This window comes from Haematobia irritans, chromosome 1, assembly GCF_050003625.1.
Source record: "Haematobia irritans isolate KBUSLIRL chromosome 1, ASM5000362v1, whole genome shotgun sequence".
In the NCBI taxonomy this organism is placed as follows: domain Eukaryota; kingdom Metazoa; phylum Arthropoda; class Insecta; order Diptera; family Muscidae; genus Haematobia; species Haematobia irritans.
This window is the reverse complement of record NC_134397.1, coordinates 274,359,511-274,380,724: the sequence shown is the minus strand read 5'-3', so window position 1 is coordinate 274,380,724 and position 21,214 is coordinate 274,359,511. Positions and strand designations below refer to the sequence as shown.

The 21,214-nt window shown below is 33.2% G+C and overlaps 1 protein-coding gene across 1 annotated transcript; it reads left to right on the top strand.

Annotated features, from left to right (window-relative positions):
* The first annotated feature begins 247 nt into the window (after positions 1-247).
* On the top strand, positions 248-21,174 carry ORY (Occludin-Related Y). The gene is made up of 11 exons (XM_075294720.1): positions 248-564; positions 629-848; positions 6,319-6,448; positions 6,515-6,809; positions 11,785-12,113; positions 12,174-12,490; positions 12,552-12,730; positions 12,989-13,349; positions 15,751-16,033; positions 20,539-20,677; positions 20,744-21,174. Exons 1-11 carry the CDS (start codon positions 373-375, stop codon positions 21,020-21,022), a joined length of 2,724 nt encoding a protein of 907 aa, XP_075150835.1. The 5' UTR covers positions 248-372; the 3' UTR covers positions 21,023-21,174.
* Positions 21,175-21,214: the final 40 nt, after the last annotated feature.

Sequence of the window (21,214 nt, the reverse complement as noted above, 5' to 3'; positions counted from 1 at the left end):
GAATCATCGCTGAATATATACAATTTTTAGTATAAATTTTAGAAAAATATCCTTACAAACGAGAACAACATTAACACGATTAGCCTCAAATTGTATGATTCAATTCGTTTATTATCAGAAATAAACGTTTATATCATATTAATTAATCGAATAAATATTTAATTGGATCAATAAATTTCATGAAGTCACATAATAGTTTTTTTACATCAAATGAGGAAAAAGTCCATGCAATGCAAAAGAACCAAGAATTTAGAATTTTTCAATTGAATTTTGAAAGTCTGTGACAAGTACGTTTATTTTGTATCATTGTACATAAAAAAATATTTCATACAAGGAATACTACAACGAGAGCTCCAAATCCATTTGCAAAATATGCCTCCAAAAGTCAAAATATTTTCTGCAAAGGCTGGGGCACCAGGCAAAAAGGCGAAGAAAGGTGCAAAGAAGATAGTTTTGGAGCCAGAGCCGGAACCAGTATTACAAGACTCGGATACATCATTTTTGGAAAGAGAATTGGATTTGGTCACAGATCTAAATGACGAATTTTTTAATCGTGCAAATAAAGTGAGACAAATGATCCTCCGTTCACGTTCAATCATACCTTGTACTTGTATATTGCAATTTTTAGACTATTCAAATGTTAATGGAACATGGACGGACATTTGAGGCTTCCAGAATAAAAAAATATACAGATATAATATTCAATTTACATCGACGCTATGTGGAAGAACTTAAGGAAAATGCACAGCTAAGACCTCAAGTAATACGGGCCGAAAATAAATTAAGATTTGCTCTGGAAATGACAGCAACATCCGAAGAATCTATGGAATATTTGAAAGAAGCTTTGGGTGAATATACACAAATTGAAAGAAATTATATCTTATTTCCAACAACAGCTATCCCTTTAGGAATTAAATTCCTTCTTTAGAAAATCGAAGCGATATTTTAATGAGTAAAAATCGTTATGTGACTTCTTTATAGCATATAAGTCCAGATTTTAACACGTTGACTGCCAACTACGTGATAACTCGTAGTGCGATTTCCCTTCTAGTTATCTCGTACTAGCTAAAACTACCACTTTTTGTGTAGCTACGAGTAAAACCGTACTATAATAGTGTTAGTATTGTAGCGAGTTCTTTCCCAGAAGCCAACTACGAGATAACTCGTAGGTCATTCTTCTCCTTTAAAAAACATCATTTCTGATTTTTGATGATACCAATGATCTAGAAATAGAGTTTTTAGTAATATAATGTGAAAAATCAAAATGGCCAGTTTTCTGAAAATGGCCTTGGCAGTCAAAGTGTTAATATAACCCAGCAAAAACTGGGTAAGTAGTTGAGGTTAAAACCTTGTACTACGTTACCTCCATGATTATAAGCTATGAGAGTTTTTGCTTGGTATGGCTCCCATTTCATCAAAGAACAGTTTCCTTTTCTGCGAAACGAAATTTTACACAAAGGAGGTTTTCTTTTAAGGCAAATAAAATAGATTATCACCCATGTTCTGATATTCGGAAATCAAAATCGCAAGAATTTAGTTTGCTTATAAAGAGAACTCTATTGAAAAGTTTTAAGTTTATACCTTTTTAAGAAAATATATAGTAGAGCGCACGGTTACAGCGGAAGTAGAACTCTTTATTACTAAATGTCAATAACATAAGGAATACAATAAATGTCATAATACATAAATATATACAAATAGGGATATAATAGGATATGTAGATTACATGATAGTATAATCCCAATACTCCTCCTTAATCTGGATATTCTATTGAAGCCCCATTGCCTTTCTGAATAATTCCAATTTATTCTTTTCAAGCGGTTTTGTTAGGATATCAGCAACCTGTTCGTTTGTGCTTATGTAGTTCACTTTAAACTTTCCATTTTGTAATTGATCTTGCACAAAGTGATGACGAACATCAATGTGTTTAGTTCTGGAATGGTCTCTACTTGCTGATGCAATCGATATGGCACTTTGATTATCGCAAGCTATTTGCATCGATTTTGGACTCGGGTAAAAATGTGATTCTATACCACTCCACCATATTGCTTCTTGAACAGTTGCTGACAGAGCAATGTATTCAGCTTCACACGATGAGAGTGCTACGGTTTGTTGCCGTTTTGAGCACCAGGATATGGCTCCCCCTTGAGCGATAAAGACATAGCCTGTCGTAGATTTCCTATCATCAACACTACCAGCCCAGTCTGCGTCAGAGTATCCGATGATATCACTTCTCTCATCTTTCAAGAAATTCAATTTTAATTTTGAGGTGCCACGCAAATACCTTAAAATATGTTTTACTGCTAACCAATGATGGGTTCCAGGATTTGCGTTGAAGCAACTCAATTTATTTACAGCGAATGTAATGTCTGGTCTAGTACATTGAGACAAATACATAAGACATCCGATAGCTTCCTGGTACGGAATATTTTCCATTTTCTTCATTTCCTCGGATGTGGTGGGACAGTCATCTTTTGAATATTTTTCACTTGCATTCATAGGTGTGCTGACTGGTTTTGCATTCTTCATTCCAAATTTTTCAAGAATGCTCTCAATATAGTGTTCTTGATCAAGAGAAATTTTACCTTCTTCACGAGTGATTCTCATTCCAAGAATTTGTTTCGCGGCTCCAAGGTCTTTCATGTGAAATTTACGGTTAAGGTGACCTTTTATATTCTTGAGCCATTTATCATTGTTACAGAACAGTAAGATGTCATCCACATATACAGCTACTATAAGTAGTTTGTTGTCTTCGAGTTTGTAAAATACACATGGATCATATTTTGACTTTTGTAGTCCACTAGCTTCTAGTACCTTGTTTAATTCTTTGTTCCAAACTCTGCTTGACTGTTTTAGTCCATACAATGCTTTATTTAGACGACATACTTTTGACGCATTATAATGATCCGTGTATAGCGGTGGCTGTTCCATGTAGATCTCCTCTTCAATATTGCCTTGTAGAAATGCTGTGATGGCATCCATTTGTTCAACTTGTAGATTTAGTTTCGCCGCGATTGCAAAAAGGTATCGTAGGGAACTATGACGTATAACTGGCGAGTACGTTTCATCATAATCCACCCCCTTTCGCTGCGAGTATCCTTTTATGACCAATCGCGCTTTATAACGATCAATGCTACCAGTGACGTCACGTTTGGTTCGAAAAATCCATTTACATTTGATTGCCTTGCGGTTTGGTGGCAATTCTGACATTGACCAAGTATTGTTTTGCATCAGAGATTGATATTCCTCTTCCATTGCCAGCTTCCAGTGATTCGCATCTGGCCGTGCCAATGCTTCTTCTAGCGTCGCCGGATCATCCATGTATGTCTGAAACAATTGTGATGCAGTATTTTGTTTATTTTTAAAATTAATTTCAAAATACTTGCCTTTAAATATGCGCCCCTCATCGCCGTGCTTAACCTTTTGTTGGGGAAACAATTTTCGGCTATTTGGTTGCAATGGAGGCGCCGCCAATCCAGAAAATCCAATAAAGTTGACTTCAGAACTACATGTTGAGTTACCATCTCCTTGTTCATCATTTCGTAAAATATTTTGTTGTTCATCATTTCGCAAAATATTTTGTTGTTCATCATTTCGCAAAACAGCTGTTTCATACTCATCTGATGATGTACTTTCATTGCCAGTGACGTATTCATATAATCTAACGGGTTTCTTTCGGTTTCTTCCACTCCGTCTTAATGACTGTGTTGCAGTATGCTGCTGCTGAGAAACTTGTTGATTTGTTTTGTTTACGTCGTCCGTTGAATCAGTTGGGGTAATTTCAGTTTGTTGTTGTTCTGCCACTTCATTTCTGTTTATAATTTCAGTTTGACTTTGTTCTTCTAGTGCATTTTCTCTTAAATCTAGACCGACTTTGCTATGTTTTGTCTTGATCGCAAACTTCGCAGGAGTATCTGTAGATATGTTTTCATCAATGAATGATACATTACGGCTTTTGAACACCATGTTTTTATCCGGATCATAAAAACGGTAACCTTTTGTGTGCTCATCGAAGCCTACTAAAACACATTCTTTTGCTTTTACATCCCACTTTTTACGATTTGCATTGGGTATGTGGACCATAGCATTTGTTCCAAAAACTTTTATATGTGACAGATCAGGTTTCCTGCCATTCCACGCCTCTTCAGGAGTGATGCCAGTGCCTTTCGATGGTGACCGGTTAAGTAAATAAACCGAATATGCTGCAGCTTCTGCCCAAAATATTTTTGGCAAATTTGCATCTGCTAACATACATCTCGCTTTTTCAACAATTGATCTGTTGTTGCGTTCGGCAACTCCATTTTGCTCAGGTGTATGTACATTTGTTGTTTGGTGATTTATCCCATTCTCTTTTACTATGCGCCGAAAGGTTTTGTTTACAAACTCCGTTCCATTATCGGTGCGTATGGTTTTTAGTTGTTTACCACTTTGCCTCTCCGCAAAACACAAAAATTCTTTAAATTTGGCAGCAACTTCACTTTCACTTTTCGTTGGAAGAAAATAAGTAAAAATTTTTCGTGTTTTGTCGTCGATAAATGTTAAAAAATATCGACTTCCTCCAAGAGAATGTTCTTCCATTGGGCCGCAAACGTCACAATGTACCACCTCGAGTATCTCCGAAGCTCTATGTGCATTTTTGTTGAATGGCAATCTAATTTGCTTACCCATTGGACAAATTTTACAATCATTCGCGTTGTCATTCGAAAATTCTATGCCAGTTGCTAAACCATTTTTTAGTTTTTGTAAACTTTTGAGGTTAAGATGACCCATACGTCTGTGCCATAAATTGTAACTTGCAGTTGCCCCACATGCAAATGCTTTATTAGTGGTTTTACACTCCAATTTAAACAGACCGTTTATATGTTTTCCTGTAGAAATTACTTTGTTTTCCGGGTTCAACACCTCAACACCGTTTTTGCTAAATATAACACAATGACCTCTCTTCACAATTTGACTTACCGAGAGTAAATTAGTTGACAAATCAGGAATGTGCAATACATTATTTATTTCTATGTCTGTGTCATGACAATCAGGACGTATTGTTGATGTACCAGACGCTTTTATTTGCATTATCCCTTTATTTGCTGTTGAAACTGTTCCAGTTTTTGAATTAATGTTTGTCAACAAATCCGAATTGAACGTCATATGTGATGTAGCACCAGAGTCAAAGTACCAATCGTTGTTGTTGGTTGTGTTTAGCGTCGAAAGAGCAACAGCTGAGTACGCATCATATTTTCTATCACTGCTGTCAGATGTTGGGACTTTCGTGTGACAATATTTTGCTATATGACCATATTTCTGGCATTTCCGACATTTCGGGCCTTTTTTGTTGTTTACTTGTTGGAACTTTCTTTGTGAAGCTTTAAATGCAGATGTTTCGCATGCACTTGGTATTTCTTGCAGAAGTTTTACCTTTATGCTATCTCCAGTGATGCTAATTCCTGAGTTTTCCAAAGCCATAATCATTGGTCGGTATTCATCGGGTAGTCCAGCAAGTAACAATGAGCCAACCCATTCTTCACTTATCGTGAAACCAATACCGTTCAAAGATTGTGCAGTCGTAACAATTTCTTTTACATATACTTCCATCGATCCACAGCTTGCAAGAGACGTTGTGATCAGCTTTCGCAATAATGCTACGCGTCGAGTCAGTCCAGAATCTTCGTATGCTTTTGCTAGCTGGTTCCAAAGGTCTTTTGCTGTTTTTACATTTTGTATGTGAACATAACATACCGGGTCGATTATCAAAGTCAGCTTACTTTTCGCTCTCCTGTCTTGATCTGGATTCACATCTTTTTTTTGGATTTCCCTGTTCATCGACTTCATAATCGATCGTGGTAGTCCAAAGATTATCTAAATCCAAATAAGCCTGCGCAGCAATTTTCCAGGTGGGATAATTTTCTCTCCCAAAAAGTCTTTCGATAGACAATCCTCCTGTATTACTTTCCGGCTTCGACATGTCGAGATTAGATTGATAATTTAGGATGAATTATAATTTTATTTCTAAGCTGGGAACATAACCTATAGTAGAGCGCACGGTTACAGCGGAAGTAGAACTCTTTATTACTAAATGTCAATAACATAAGGAATACAATAAATGTCATAATACATAAATATATACAAATAGGGATATAATAGGATATGTAGATTACATGATAGTATAATCCCAATAAAATATAGCCAAACAAACATTTTGCGATTCGTGATTCCGATCATCGGAATATTGCGGTATATACAATTTTGTTTTGTTGCCTTCGGGTGTACTTGCTAATTTTGCGTTAATTTTAATCTATGCTCAATGTATCTTTTTCACTATAGCCAATGCATGGAAAGAATCAGATGCATCTCTTACCCGTGAACAAGAAATTCAGGAGAAATTTCAAGAAATCCTTATGAAATGCGAAACATTTGAGCGTAAGCACAGCGATAATCAAGATGACAGTGCTGAGTAAATTGGATTTTTTTTTAAATAAATGAATAATTTCCATTATTATTATTATATATAAAATTATAGATTCGGTCAATTGGCAAAATATAAAAATATAATTTTACGTGAACGTGATCGCATAAATGGTGAAGTAATTGATCTTGAGAAACGTTTGCAGATTCAACGTTACTATTCAGAGTCCTTGGAGTACATTATACATAATCATGAGGATACATTGAATAAAATGGGTATTCGCGTGAAAGTTATGTCCTCGGAAAAAGTGAATTTGGATACAAAAATACGTACATTGATGAATAATTTGGAAGATCAAAAGGAGATAAATCAGAAAACATTGGCCAAATTGGATGTTACAGCAAAAGAGGTATATTCAAATATATTTACACTAAATAAATTTGTTAATGGATATAAAATAGTAAAAGATTTCTCAAATTTAGACAAGTTTTTATTACATAGTCAATAGTATTTTTGTCAACATTTTATTCCTATAGATTTTTTTTTTTCAAAATTCACTTCTATAGAAAATTTTGCCAAAATTTCATTTCGCTAGAAAATTTTCTAAAAATTTTATTTCTTTTGAAATGTTTGTAAAAATTTTATTTCTCTAGAAAACTTTGTAAAATCTTTTTTTCTCTAGAAATGTTTGTCAAAATGTTATTTCTTTCGAAAAAGTTATTTTCGGGAGAAAATTTTATTTCTTTTCAAATGTTTGTAAAAATTTTATTTCTCTAGAAAATTTTGTAATTTTTTTCTCTAGAAATGTTATTTCTAATTTTGTCAAAATTTTATTTTTTTTGAAAAAGTTTGTAAAAATTTTATTTCTATAGAAAACTTTATCAAAATTTTTTTCTATAGAAAATGTTGTAAAAATTTTATTTCTATAAAAAATTTTGCCAAAATATTATTTCTATAGAAAATTTTGCCAAAATATTATTTCTATAGAAAATTTTGCCAAAGTCTTATTGTTATAGAAAATTTTGTCAATTTTTTTCTATAGAAAATTTTGTCAATATTTTTTTCTATAGATATAGATTTTTTCAAAATTTACCTTTATAGGAAATTTTGTCAAAATTTTATTTCTTTAGAAAATTTTGCCAAAATCTTATTTCTATAGAAAATTTTGTCAAATTTTTTTTCTATAGAAAATGTTGTAAACATTTTTTTTTGGAAAATTTTATCAAAAAAGTTTTTTATAGAAAATTTTGCAACATATGGAAAATTTGTTGTATAGAAAATGTTTTCAAAATTGTATTTCTATAAAAAATTAAGTATATCTTAGTAGGATAGAATATTCTGCAAAATCTAACAAAATATTAAGAATTCTTCGAATCTACCAAACAGTAAAAAATCTACCATTTTTGGTAGATTCTACCAATTGTGGCAATCGTGATTAGGTACCATTTCAAGTACCTATCTATAAAAATATGTGTTAATTCTCATTGTATTAAGACATTTATGTCGAACATATCCCATATATTGTGCACATTATAACTTAACTCTCTAATGCCCAGGCGGGCTTCATTTTATAAGGAAGCTTTTAGTAAAACACACCTTAAGACAACAAAAATGGATAAAATAAAAAGAAAACTTAGTTGAAACTGTTCAAGAGGCTTTGCAGCATATACTGAATTTTACCGTATAAATTTTTCTTGTTTACTTTTCTAGCTTTCGTGTCGTTAACATTGAAAATTTAATCAGCTGGCAAAAAAATTGGGGCATTAGAGGGTTAAGTCCGAAGGCATAATCGGTACTGCTGCATGTTTATGGGATCGATAACACATTTATCGATTATTTAGTCATCGCCGACAAGTCGTATTGATCCGACACATTGATCCTTCTTTGCAAACACCGACATTCCGTCCGGAATAACTGATAGTTTGTAAAGCGCATTAGTCGCACAAAAGGGAAGTCTTTCAATTTGAAGCAATTTTTATAAATGGGAGTTCATAGCCGTGCGCCTTACGTGGGAGCCACCTTTGTGCAATGGCCCTCCTTGGTCATGGATTCAACCGCAGCTTCGACCAAACAGCAAAATTCATTTCAGCGGTTGGTACTGAATGTTTCAAAGTTTTTGAAGTACTTCACTGCAATGTGAAACGCCGTTTGAACTCGGCTATAAAAAGGAGTTCACTTGTCATTGAGCTACCCATAGAAGCACTCATTAACAAGAGAGAAGGAAATCACATATAGTATCACAAAGGACACCTAACCTACGACACCTAACCTAATATAATAAAATATAATAACTTTTGATAATTATCACAAATTTTTGCTAGAAGTCCAATTTATCACAAATTTTTGCTAGAAGTCTAGAAGGAGAGATCAAATGTGACATTTGAGAAATAGAGAAGTTGCAAGTTTTTGCTAGGGATTTTTTGACAGTAAAAACTTGCAAGAGTTTGTCATAAACAAATCGTACGTGCAATAAATTTCACAGAGTCAATTAGGAAAGTAGTATATAAAATAAATATTTTTATTATTTTAATCGATTTAAAAGCTTTAAATTGACTGATGGCAAATTGGTACTGGATGGCGTTCGCGTATTTCTTCTAATTTTAACATTTTTACTCCGTTGCAAGTTTACGTTTTACTGCATTTGCAATAAGTTGGTAAAATATTTCAATAAGTTGGTAAAATTTTTCTTTATATTAAAGGGACTGTTCCTTTATTGTTACATAGAACATTTTTTTTGTAATCAAAAGACCTCACAAATGCAAGCGACTTTTTTTTATCACCACGCGATTTTTTGTGCGACTTTTTTTTTTGAATATTCTAAATTTTTTGCGACTTTTTCAAAATTTCCAACGGTAACACTGTTCTTGATTCGTCGGTTATCGCCGAACATTTCAAAATGCTTTTACGGTGTAAAATTGTCCAAAAAGACCTAATACCCAAAGTCTTTTTGGACAATTTTAACTTCACTCATAGAAAAAAGACTCCTAAAAACAGCAGTCGATGTCTGCTGTTATATTTTTGTACTTCAGGGCCTAGTGAACAACAATTTATAAAATTTTTAGGTTATGAAATTTTCCCCAAAGCATATTTAAGAACCAAAAGTAGTTTTTGGTATATTTTTGCTCTGTAATATACTTACAAGCTCCTAAACACGATCAGCAAACATTTTGTTTGCTGTTATGCCTCAATTCTATAAATATTCAGGTTTTTGGTCAAATACTATAGATATTCATAAAATATTGTGTTAATTATCCCAGCAAAAAAAAAGCGTCGCCAAAAATGTAATGAAAATGTTCTTTTTGGATCCGGAAGTGGTGCAAAATTGACGCAGAAGCGATGAATTTAACATGGGCTTGTCATAGGACGGAAGTCGTCGATTTCAACAGCCGTTGCACTGAATTTGCATCACTTCTTTAGGTGTGATCCGAATTCAACGTTTTGGATGTAAATTAAAAAATTCTGTGATATTTTGTCAAATAAATAATTTTTATAATTTTTTATAATTTTTAATGGATTCTAACGCTTGTCTGAAACGTTTAACCTCAAATATTTTCAAAAATTCACAATTTTTTCGGATTGGATTTAGAATTTTTTTCAACAAAATTTAAATGATTTGTACCATTTTATGAATTCTTACTCTGTTTTTAACCTATTTGAAACGAAATAATTTAAAATTACCAATTAAAAGTATGAAAAAAAAATGTTATAAAAAATTGCTTTAAACGAACTTCCTAGTTAGTTAAAATAAAGAACATCATTGGAAGTGCATCTTCTGGAAGTGCTTTTAAAGTTGTGCCTTTGGAAGAACTTCCAAATTTTTTTGCTGGGATGTTAGGATAGCTCTTAAGTTGATATTTTTATTTGTTTTAACCAAAATAAAACATGTTTTAGTGTAATCGAGCTTAAAAAATAGCAGGAAATGTTTGCTTTTTCAGCAAACAGTGACTGCTGTCCCTTTTTCAGCAGACTTTCTGCTGTTTTAGCAGACTTTTCTGCTGTCCCTACTAACAAATTTCTTTGGGTGTTCTATACTCGAATGTGCGCCAGAACTGTAATAGGGAGATTGGGATATATGCGACCTAAATCAGAATATACATCAATATGAACCACAATTAACAAATCAAATTGTGGGTGCAAACCAATACTACTGCAAATCGGATGAAAATGCTAATTCTTTTGTAATCTCTCAATAAATAAAATCGAGAGATCGGTCTTCATGGAGGCTAGAGGTGTGCGCGTGACTGAAATTTCACTCACACTCACGCACATTCACGAACCAAAATATTTATTCACGCACGCTCACGCACGATACGTGTGATAGCCAATCCCACTCACGCACATTCACGAAATGAAAACCAGTACTCACGCACGCTCACGCACGAACTACTTTTTAAGGCTCACACTCACGCACGAATCACGACAAATTCACGTGATTCACGGGACTCACGATATTTTCCAAATGGAAATCAGCAAAGGTAACAAAATTCAACAATAGAATGTAGTTCGAGAGCCAAATTAATTTCAATTTCTGCAAAATCGTGAGCGTGATTTTGCAGAAATTTTATTCACGCACACTCACGAACCGATTTTATTTATCACGCACGCTCACGCACGACATATTCATTTTAGTCCCATTCACGCACATTCACGAGAGTTCCTTCAAATTTTGTTCACGACTCACGCGATTCACGCGTGAATCACGCGTGTCACGAAAATTTCGTGTCACGCGCACACCTCTAATGGAGGCTATACCAGAACATAGACCAAATTAAATCAAATACATATCTTTTGTGGGCTTAAAATACCTCGAAGTCATCTTTTTGAATATTGAAATCGGCTACAAAAAGTCGAATTTTCCGAATTTGTAAAAAATTTTCTACTTCTCCAAATTTTGAAAAGTAAAATGTTTGACTTCAATCTTCATCCTGCTACCATTTTATTTATAACGATAACGATGCTACCATTTTATTTATAACGATAACGATTTATGGTGCGATCTACAAACCTTTTGTTGAGATGTTTTGGCAACAATAAAATCACTATTATGAACTTACCCTCCATCACGAATAATTAAATAAAAAAATCCAATGCAAATGCGTTTATTGGCTCATAAATAATATAATCGCAACAAATATAATGTTCAAAAAAACAAACAGGTATACCAGTGTACACATTGATAAAACTTCATGGATTAAACTCTGTTATAAGAAAAGATAGGTTAAGGCGGGGATTTTCAACGATCTTCTCTTTTCGTATTTTTAATAGGGACCCTATTACCTAAAATTCGGGTAATACATGATTGAAATAAAATACTGAGCTGCCTACGAAGATATCTCCGAACTTCATTACATATTTACTACTTTCAATTAATTTCGTTTTATTAGCTCAATGACACCAATACAGCACTGGCCAAGAAAATCGCTGATTATGACCGTTTAAAAAATGCCTTGGAAAAATTGAAAAATGATAATACTCTACAATTGAAACAATTGACCAAATATGAGGATGAAATTGAGAATTTGCACAAGCAGCAAAGAGAATCGGATGAAACTATGAAGGCTTTACGGTTGGAAGATAAAGTCAAGGCCCACACTATAAATCAATTGAAAAATAAATTCAAAAAATGTGAACAGGATCATACCTCCGTATCATCGAAACTATTCAAAATGAATCGCATCAATAATGGATTAAATGAGGATATCATACGATTGAAGTAAGCAAGACCGATATACCAAGGCTAACAGAAGAACTTTTATAAATTTATAAATTGCAGGAATCAATCCAACTCCTTGGAAAAAGATCTTCTTAATTCAGCACAAAAATTCGATGATTTGCGACGTCTGAAGGATAATATTCAGAGGGAGCGTGATAATCTAAGGAGTGATGTTGTTAAATTGAATAATCAAATTGCCGATTTACGTCATACCATAATGATGCAGAACAATACCATCGACAATTTACGTTTGGATATCAATAAACTCAATGTTAAGGTAGACGAGGCTAAAATTAATATAGCCAAAGCTGAAAAGGAGAGAGATGAAATGGCCCAGGAGGTTGAAACTTTACACGAAAAAATTGAATACTATCAGGGTAAGGGTAGAAGCCAAAGAAAGAGTTTGCGGCAAATAATATTTAAATCTTTGGATATCAGAGCAAATTCAACTTAAATCCAATCAGATTGTCGATCTTACGGAGCAACTACAGCAAAAGCAATTTGCCTTGATTAATATGAAAAAACAATTGGAATCGGTACATTCGGAGAAGATTATATTGCAAAGGTCACTGGAGACATGTACCCAAGAAAGGGATAATTTCCGTCTTTTGCAAACGGTAAGTTTTTGAATTAAAGGAAGGACTCCTCTAAAAAGGCATAAATATTTATTGCTTTTCAATTAAGGGTAAGATTTTACAGTATAAGAACTTCTTAAAAAAACAACATTTTTTATTTTTCACTAAATTTAGGATATTTTACTTTGAAATTTGCATCCTTCCGTATGTTATGACAGACAAATTTATTTTATAATAAAATACGTTTTATAATAAAATATTAAAAATAAAAAAATAATCACTCGAACATATTTCTCTTAGAAAACTTCACACCAAATCACTCAATTGACCAATGAGATTGCCGACAATCAAAACAGAATCAATTCCCTAAATCTGCGCATTGAACACCTGAATACAGACAAAAAGGATTTACAATCCGAATTGCGGAATAAAGAGAAAATTTTGGCGGGTGTTCGTAAAGATTTGAAGGAAATGAAAATCAAAAATGAACATCTCATGAAAATCATTTCGCAAGATGAATTGAAATTTATGAAAATATCACAGGAATTGGAAGAGACACGTAAAGAAAAGAATCTGATTGGGTTGCAAATGGTAAGACGTAATGATGAGATTGTACTGCTTAAGGAGAAATTAGGTATAACTCAAACGGCTTTGGATCAAGGTAAGTTATTGTAAATCATAATTTTATGAATTCAAATTTGCTTCGATTGTCCTATACCATAGGGTGGGGGAGTGAGGTGCCTAAGCGCATTATTATTTTGGCGAAAAGTGTTAAAAATACACCCAAAAAAGTGAACCCACCTTGGAAGAAAATGTAGGTTTATTTTAGAGAATTTTAACTAAAATAGTTTTCTAATTGCAACATGTTATAAACAAGTTAATACTTTTTGTCAAACTGAAGAAATTTTTTTAAAAATAATTAATTTTTTTCTGTTGTTTAAGAAAATTTCATATGTTGAAAGAAAAAATTGGATTTAAAAAAGTTAATTTAAGCAAACTTCTGCCATTTTAGGAAAATATGAACTACACCTAGACTTCGGTTTGCGTCGCAGATACGTTAAAAAAACACGACGCAAAGTGAATTATGAGTTTCTATGGCAAACCATGCAAAGATTGGCGACAGATAACAACTCAATTTCGAACATCTAACGACGAAATGTGAAAACTAGTACTAATTCAGCAGCAAACAACTTCGAAACAACGCAAAACGAAACGACGCAAAGCGAGGTCTAGGTGTATTTTATTTTGTAGTTAAATTGTGCACTATATTTGTATACAACTTTTTTTCTTATTTTTAGTTCACGTCATTAAAGTTAGCAAAAAAATTATTCAAATAATGAACATTTACTCATATTGTGCAAAATTTAACTAAAATTAACTAATCTTCATGAACTAAAATAAAGTTCAGTTGGCATTAGAGCGCCTTTTTTTATGGGTGTATGGTCAATAAATCGTAAAATCAAAAATCTCATTTTGAATTCGATTATATTTGTCTTATGTTTGAATTTTGATCAAAGTCAGAAATATTGCGACGACTTTTTTATGGTCTTTACGATCACTTACTAGTTAGTCAGTTTTTCATTATGCGATCTTATCATAGTTAATAACAGACACTACCACTAATGTGGTAGTGTCCGGTGAATATCAGATGGGAAGTTGTATTGTAATTTCCTCAAATAGAATCTGTAAAGATGATATTAGGGAAATTTCTCCTCGCCATCTTCAAGCCATCTCTCAGAGTGAGCGATGGGAGCTAACGTGGTGCAATGGTTAACATGGCCGGCTTGCATACATAGGTTCAATCTCAGTTTCGGAAAAGTTTCTATTTTCAAAAACATCCGTAACCAGATATCGAAAGATATCTGATATAACAGATATTCATTTCATAACTTTCCATGTCCCCTATACGCACCAAGTAAATCGAAGAAGTTTAGATTTTTCACTATTCCAAAGAGGACCAGTTGTCGAAAAATCCTATACACTTCATTAATTTATTCAGCTTCTACTACGTTCCCTGTAAGTTTCATGTAAATATGAGAAGTTTAGATTTTGCTCTATTCTTTTAAAAAAAAGACGTCACCTTCCCCGACCAAATATCGAAAAATATAGTAGGCCACCTCCAACTTAAGTCCAATTTTCAAAAAGTCTAAATATCAAAAAATCATAACCTCCCACATCCTTGATAAATTTCAACTATGTTACACCAGAGAAGTTTAGTTTTTTTACTAGACTTTTTTTACTGTAAGTTTCATGTAAATATGAGAAGTTTAGATTTTGCTCTATTCTTTTAAAAAAAAGACGTCACCTTCCCCGACCAAATATCGAAAAATATAGTAGGCCACCTCCAACTTAAGTCCAATTTTCAAAAAGTCTAAATATCAAAAAATCATAACCTCCCACATCCTTGATAAATTTCAACTATGTTACACCAGAGAAGTTTAGTTTTTTTACTAGACGTAAAAAAGTCGGGCAAAGATGGAGGCCCCTCGTTTGAGCCATATCAATTTTCACCATGTTAATCGGTTCAGCCGTTCCCGAACCTACCCGGGTTTTTGATAGTCATTGTATAAGTTTGAAAGTCCCAACAATTCCGAGCTAAGAGAATTATACATTCATTTTTCCCTCGAATATATTAACATTTTGAAAGAAATAATTAAATTAAAGTCTTTAATTTGAAAATCGTAATTTTCGAGTCCAAAATCATAAAATCGTAATCCATTTTGGTTTGGGATATAACGGACAAATTTAAGATGTAGCGCCAATATAATTCGATTTGTAGGTTTGCCCCTTCAAAAATCATTTACCATGAAGGTGAAAAACTACCAATTCATATTTTCATGAAATTTTGCATAAGCGAATCTTCGATAGCCTCACAAATTAGATCTTTGAAGCCTTGAATGGGCAATGTGCTGTTGGCTTAGATCTTAGATATCACGAAGCCCCATAGGTGGCAGTCGTGTTAAATCACAAGAAGAGTTTCCCATTATAAAGGATGGGGGAGAATATATAAGAATCGCCGCTCCTAAACTTCAAGTCACCATTAATGGAATATTGTTTTTCAGGTCAAACACAATATAATCAACGTGTTGAGGATATACGACTTTTGAAGATGGAAATAACTAATTTACAAACTGAAAGGGAATGTCTTTCTAGAAGTATTAAGAGTACAGCGGATATGCGCGAGGAAATTATTCGTTTACAGCGTTCTTTGAACCAGGAACGTATACGAGTTCGTGCTCTAACGGAGGATGCGAAAACACCTACTGCCGTTCATCGTTGGCGGATTTTAAAGGGTGAAGATCCGGCAAAATATCAACTATTAACTAAAGTTCAGATGTTGCAAAAGTATGTAGACCAAAGAAAAATATTTCCAAAAAGTTATTAGTTAAAATTTTACACCATATATTAGTACTTTTTTTGATATATCTGAGTGTTTGAAGTTGTTCACTCAGATGGTCCTACTGGAAGTAGGTCGCTCTTTATTCAAGATGAAGTTCCATTGTTATTGAATTATTTAAACATAGTATCGGGCAGCAGTCAATTATAAAATAGAAGTTCATCACGTGGTATCATAGTTGATAGTCCGAATTAGATTTATGCCCACAAGTGACATTTCTGAGGGTTTCAAAACTTCTCTAAGTGGTTTCACTGCAATGCGGAACGCCGTTCGGACTCGGCTATAAAAAGGAGGTCCCTTGTCATTGAGCTTAACATGGAATCGGGCAGCACTCAGTGATAAGAGAGAAGTTCACCAATGTGGTATCACAATGGACTGAATAGTCTAAGTGAGCCTGATACATCGGGCTGCCACCTAACCTAACCTAACCTAACAAGTGAAATTTCACTTACGCCTATGAATAGCGGATTATTTTTACTATCGCACATTCATGTATGATATGTGTGGTAGGAATTAACGCGCACGGATATTCACGAAAGTCTTACGAAATTACGCTCACACACGAACAACGTCTAAAGACTCAAACACGATTCACGACAATTCCCAGTGACTCACGACAATGGACACTGTAAGTCACGAACATATTTTTTTTCACTCACGTGATATTTGGTTTTAGTCCCCTTCACGTATGTTGCTTTGAATTTTGTTCACGCTCTAGGGTTCCTAAATTCCCGAACTTTTTACATTCGCGGGACAAAAATTGTTTTTTGCCTGATTCCCGGGATTTTCTAAAAATTTACCAAATTATCTTTTTAAGGTTTATAAATAAAAAAAAAAAACAAAACATTTGAAGTAATAAAAATAAAGTCTCTTCTTTTATACATAAGAAAAAACTTTTTTGTAGATATTCTCTTATAAAACTGGTTTCAGTAATTGCATTAATTGTGATTCCGTCAAAAGCAGCCATTCGAGAAACTAAATAACTCTTCCATGGACTGCTTTGGTTGTAAAAATTGTTTTATACTTAAATCAGGTTTGCTCTTATTTGAAGAAATCACATCACCAACATCCGGCTTGACTTTATGAACATTTTCCAAATGACTCGTACTCCACCTGTATACGGCAGTGACTTAGGGCACAGGGAACATTGCGCAAAATTATTTTTCGTGGTGAAGTACTTCCAAGCTGGAGATTGTACACTATCAATGGCAATCGAAAACTTATCGCTTGTTAAAAATATATATTATTTTGAACGATTATTAATATTTACATTTATTTTTGAAAATCAATAATTTATTTAATAAAAGAACACCTATCCACTTGTTATGAAGAGAAAAACGTTTACAATTATACCCATTTCAAAGTTCCATTTCATCCTCATCGCTATCACAGACTCCAAAATTACACTACAAAAATCGCCAACTGTGATGGGGGAAGCATATCAAAAAGTACAAAACGTACATGAAAGTGTTTTGCCATCACTATTGTTAGAAGAGCCATTTTATATTTTGTGAAACGCCAAGCGTAACTAGCTTGTTATAACTTATTTAAATAAAAACGAAAATGAAGTGCTGAAAACATTGTTACTATGCTTAAAATTGTGAAAGGTATATTGGTGAACAATTTGCGAATTTCCAAATAGAGTAAAGTGATAGTTTTTCAGATATTCTTCCAGACACGCTGCTTCAATCGAGAATAAAAACACTGGCTGATAGACGCTGCAACATGTAACTTGCTACATGTAACTCAACATCATTCTTTTATTAATGAAAAAATTATGTTAAATGTGATGTGATAGTCGTATAAATTATATATTTCTAAGAATTTATAAATGTTTAATGAAATGAATAAACATCTAAACAGTCGTGTTTTACTTGACCACAATGATTCTTTTACAACTATCTCAAAATACACTTTTTCTAATAGTTTGAAGGGGCTCCTATTGTCGTCGTTCTAAATTTATCAAAAAAGTCACCTAATAATTGCACTCGTGCGAAACTTTTTTGTAGTAATTTGGCGTGGTACAACTTCTCAATAGTGACGGCGCTTTTCCGACGAGTTTTGGATGTCGTATACGATGATGTATACGACTGTTTTCAACGTGATGGGGATTCTCAGAAGGGCCGTCAAATTCACAAAATGTTGGAAGGAAACACACAATAATAAAAGGCAGTCAGCTGTGTTGCATTTTTTGTAATGAACGGAGTTACCAATAAAAGAATATCCCTAATGTTTAAAGGCCGGTACTATTTTCATTCTTGCGAAAAAATTTTATAGAAACCATTATTTCTCACATAGAAAGCGGTGTTTATTTAGGTAACAGGGAGCGCTTTGAATTAACAATATTGGATAACGATACAGGAAGCGATATTGAATTAAGTTTGTGGTTGCTGCTTGCTATTACAAAAGGTCTGTTCGCGTACTTTTCCAGTAAAAAATATCCAGTAAAAACTAGCAAGAGAGTAAGAGTGTATTTTACACTCTTTGCTTAAATTTGCTGAAAAGTACACGAACGGTATCCAGTAACTATTTGCACATTGAAAATTTCAGCTGCTAAAACATTGAAAACAAAAAACGAATCCTGTATATTTAACTTCCAATCGTAGTTGCCGAACGTGTACATTGTATTGGTACTTTTTTTTTGTTATCAATAACCACACGGATGAAAAAGACTGTTTTCATATATTTGGCTATAAACATTATATGTTTGGAACACAAATTTTTGAACACAATATTTTTAAGTGCAAGCATATAATGTTCATAAACTAGCATAACATGTTTGGGACATATATGTTAATATGTTAGAACATATTATGTTTGGGACATAAAATGTTTGTAAATATAATATGCTTGGATGCAAACATATATTAATTTAGAAATAGCCTATAAACATATATGTGTTTAGTAGCTTGGAGCGCTATTTAACAGGGAGCGATATTGAATTAAGTTGGTGGTTGTTGCTTGTTATTACAAAATTAACATTTTATTTTTCCTTGGGCAATTGATCAGCTACTTCTTTGATCCTTACAAACTGTGTGGTCCGCTGTTCGAATCCCCGTCCGGCAAAAGGTAAAATTAAAATTGCTAATTAAAATTGCTAAGAACTAAAAAATCTCGTGGAAGTGAGAAAGATGTCGGGGAATATACAATTGGACAGAAACAAAATTTTGAGCATTCAGGTCGAAAACCTATGTTGTTAGCACCTATATTACCTGTTTATTTTCATAATTCATTATGATTGTAAATATATAAATAAATAAATAAAATTTTGAGCACAATATTGTTTGGGAGAATTTTTTTTAAGCATATAATATTTTTGGGTGCAAAATGCTTCCAAACATATTATATGGTCACATAATAACATATTGTTTTTTGGAAGACAACATTATTGAATTTGGATGCAAAAATACAAAATGTTTGGAACTTAGACTACCCAAACATGTATTGTTTAGACCAATATGCTTTCAAACATATTATATATTGGTAGAGATCAAACATATAAATGTTTGGGCAATACCCAAAAATGTATATGCTTGAAGCAAAATATGTTTGGGAGTATATGTTACAGAAGCGATTTTTTGTGAGGGTGCAGCTGGCAACGTATGCTATGGTTTGCAAGATTTTACTGGGAAAAAAATCTCTAGCAAAAACTTGCAATTTCTCTATCTCATAACTGTCAAATGTAGTCTCTCTCCGGCTCTCTTTTGCTGGCGTTTTGGTCTAAACGAACGACTTCCAGTAAAAATTTGTAATAATTATCAAAAATGATCGGGTTCTCGAACGGAGCTAAAATGAACATTTTATTTTCCCTTGGGCAATTGATCTGCTACTCCTTTGATCCAAAAATATGATTCGTGTTTGCGTTATAAACCCACACAAATAGTTTTAATAAATAAATTATTTCTTAATTCACATTGCAAATGGCGCCATGCTATAAATGTCAATTTTTCAATGGAAAACATTTCGCTAGTTTTTCGAATTTTTTGGTTTTGTATGGAGTTTCAACGCGAAAACCGAACAGAGTACCGGCCTTAAAACAAAAACTCCCGAAAGTTGCCGATGAAAATTTCCCGGGCTTATTGGCAAAAATATTCCCGGGAATTTTTTCCCGTATAGGAACCCTGTCACGTTCCCACCTCTAGTCTGAATGTCACATTCCACAATAATCAAATCTAACCTAGAGAACCGCTTTGTATGAAAAAGGTATGTTAGTTCATTGTTGCTATAAAACAATTTACTTTTTATGAGTATGAAAGAAGCGGATTCTGATATAAACCTAACTTACCTTCTATGTGGGCGCGCTTAGGGCTATCACAATATTTTAAATTTAATTCATCTTGAATCAATATTTCCTTAAATCGTTTCAATTTAAAAAATCATTGGATAAATATATTTTATTGTTATATTAAATAAAAAGAGGACAATTAAAAAAATAATATATTTCAATTGATAGGCGTACTCTAAAACAAGAAACTGAAAAAATCAACCTACGCCAGGAATTGGAAGAATCTAAACGTGTTTGTGAATCTCTTAAGAGAATTTTGGAAAATTTGCCAACTACAAAAGTAAAACAGAAACTTGTGGAAACTCAAGTATGCCCAGAATTGATAAATAACTTCTCCCATTTTCAAAGTCTTTAATCTTTGTCCTATTTACAGCGCATAAATAACCGTCAGATGCAAAAGCTAAAAGCTCTTAGTGCTGAATTGAACATTGACGCCGTTGAATTGAAAGCACGTGATTGCATTATTGAAGAATTGAAAAACACTTTGAAGTTCACCAAAGCAGATATGTGCAGTACCGAAGATACTATTAATTCGCTTTCAAGTACTGTGGATAATATCAGTCAAGAAAATTACAACGATTGCCCATTTTCCCATACAGACAGCTCCCAAAATAACGACACCAACATATCGGTGGAAAAAGAAAATATCTAAAATAATATAGAATTTATGAAAAATATTTATTTGGCGTATCTCTGTATATTTGTATATTTTTAATCAAAATTATACATCTGAAAATGAGGAAAAGAAGAATTTTTTAAAGGCTTATTTTTGATCTATTAAATAAATTGAATTTGTTTATATAACTGTGCAATATACAAAGATGATATATAAATATTATAACAG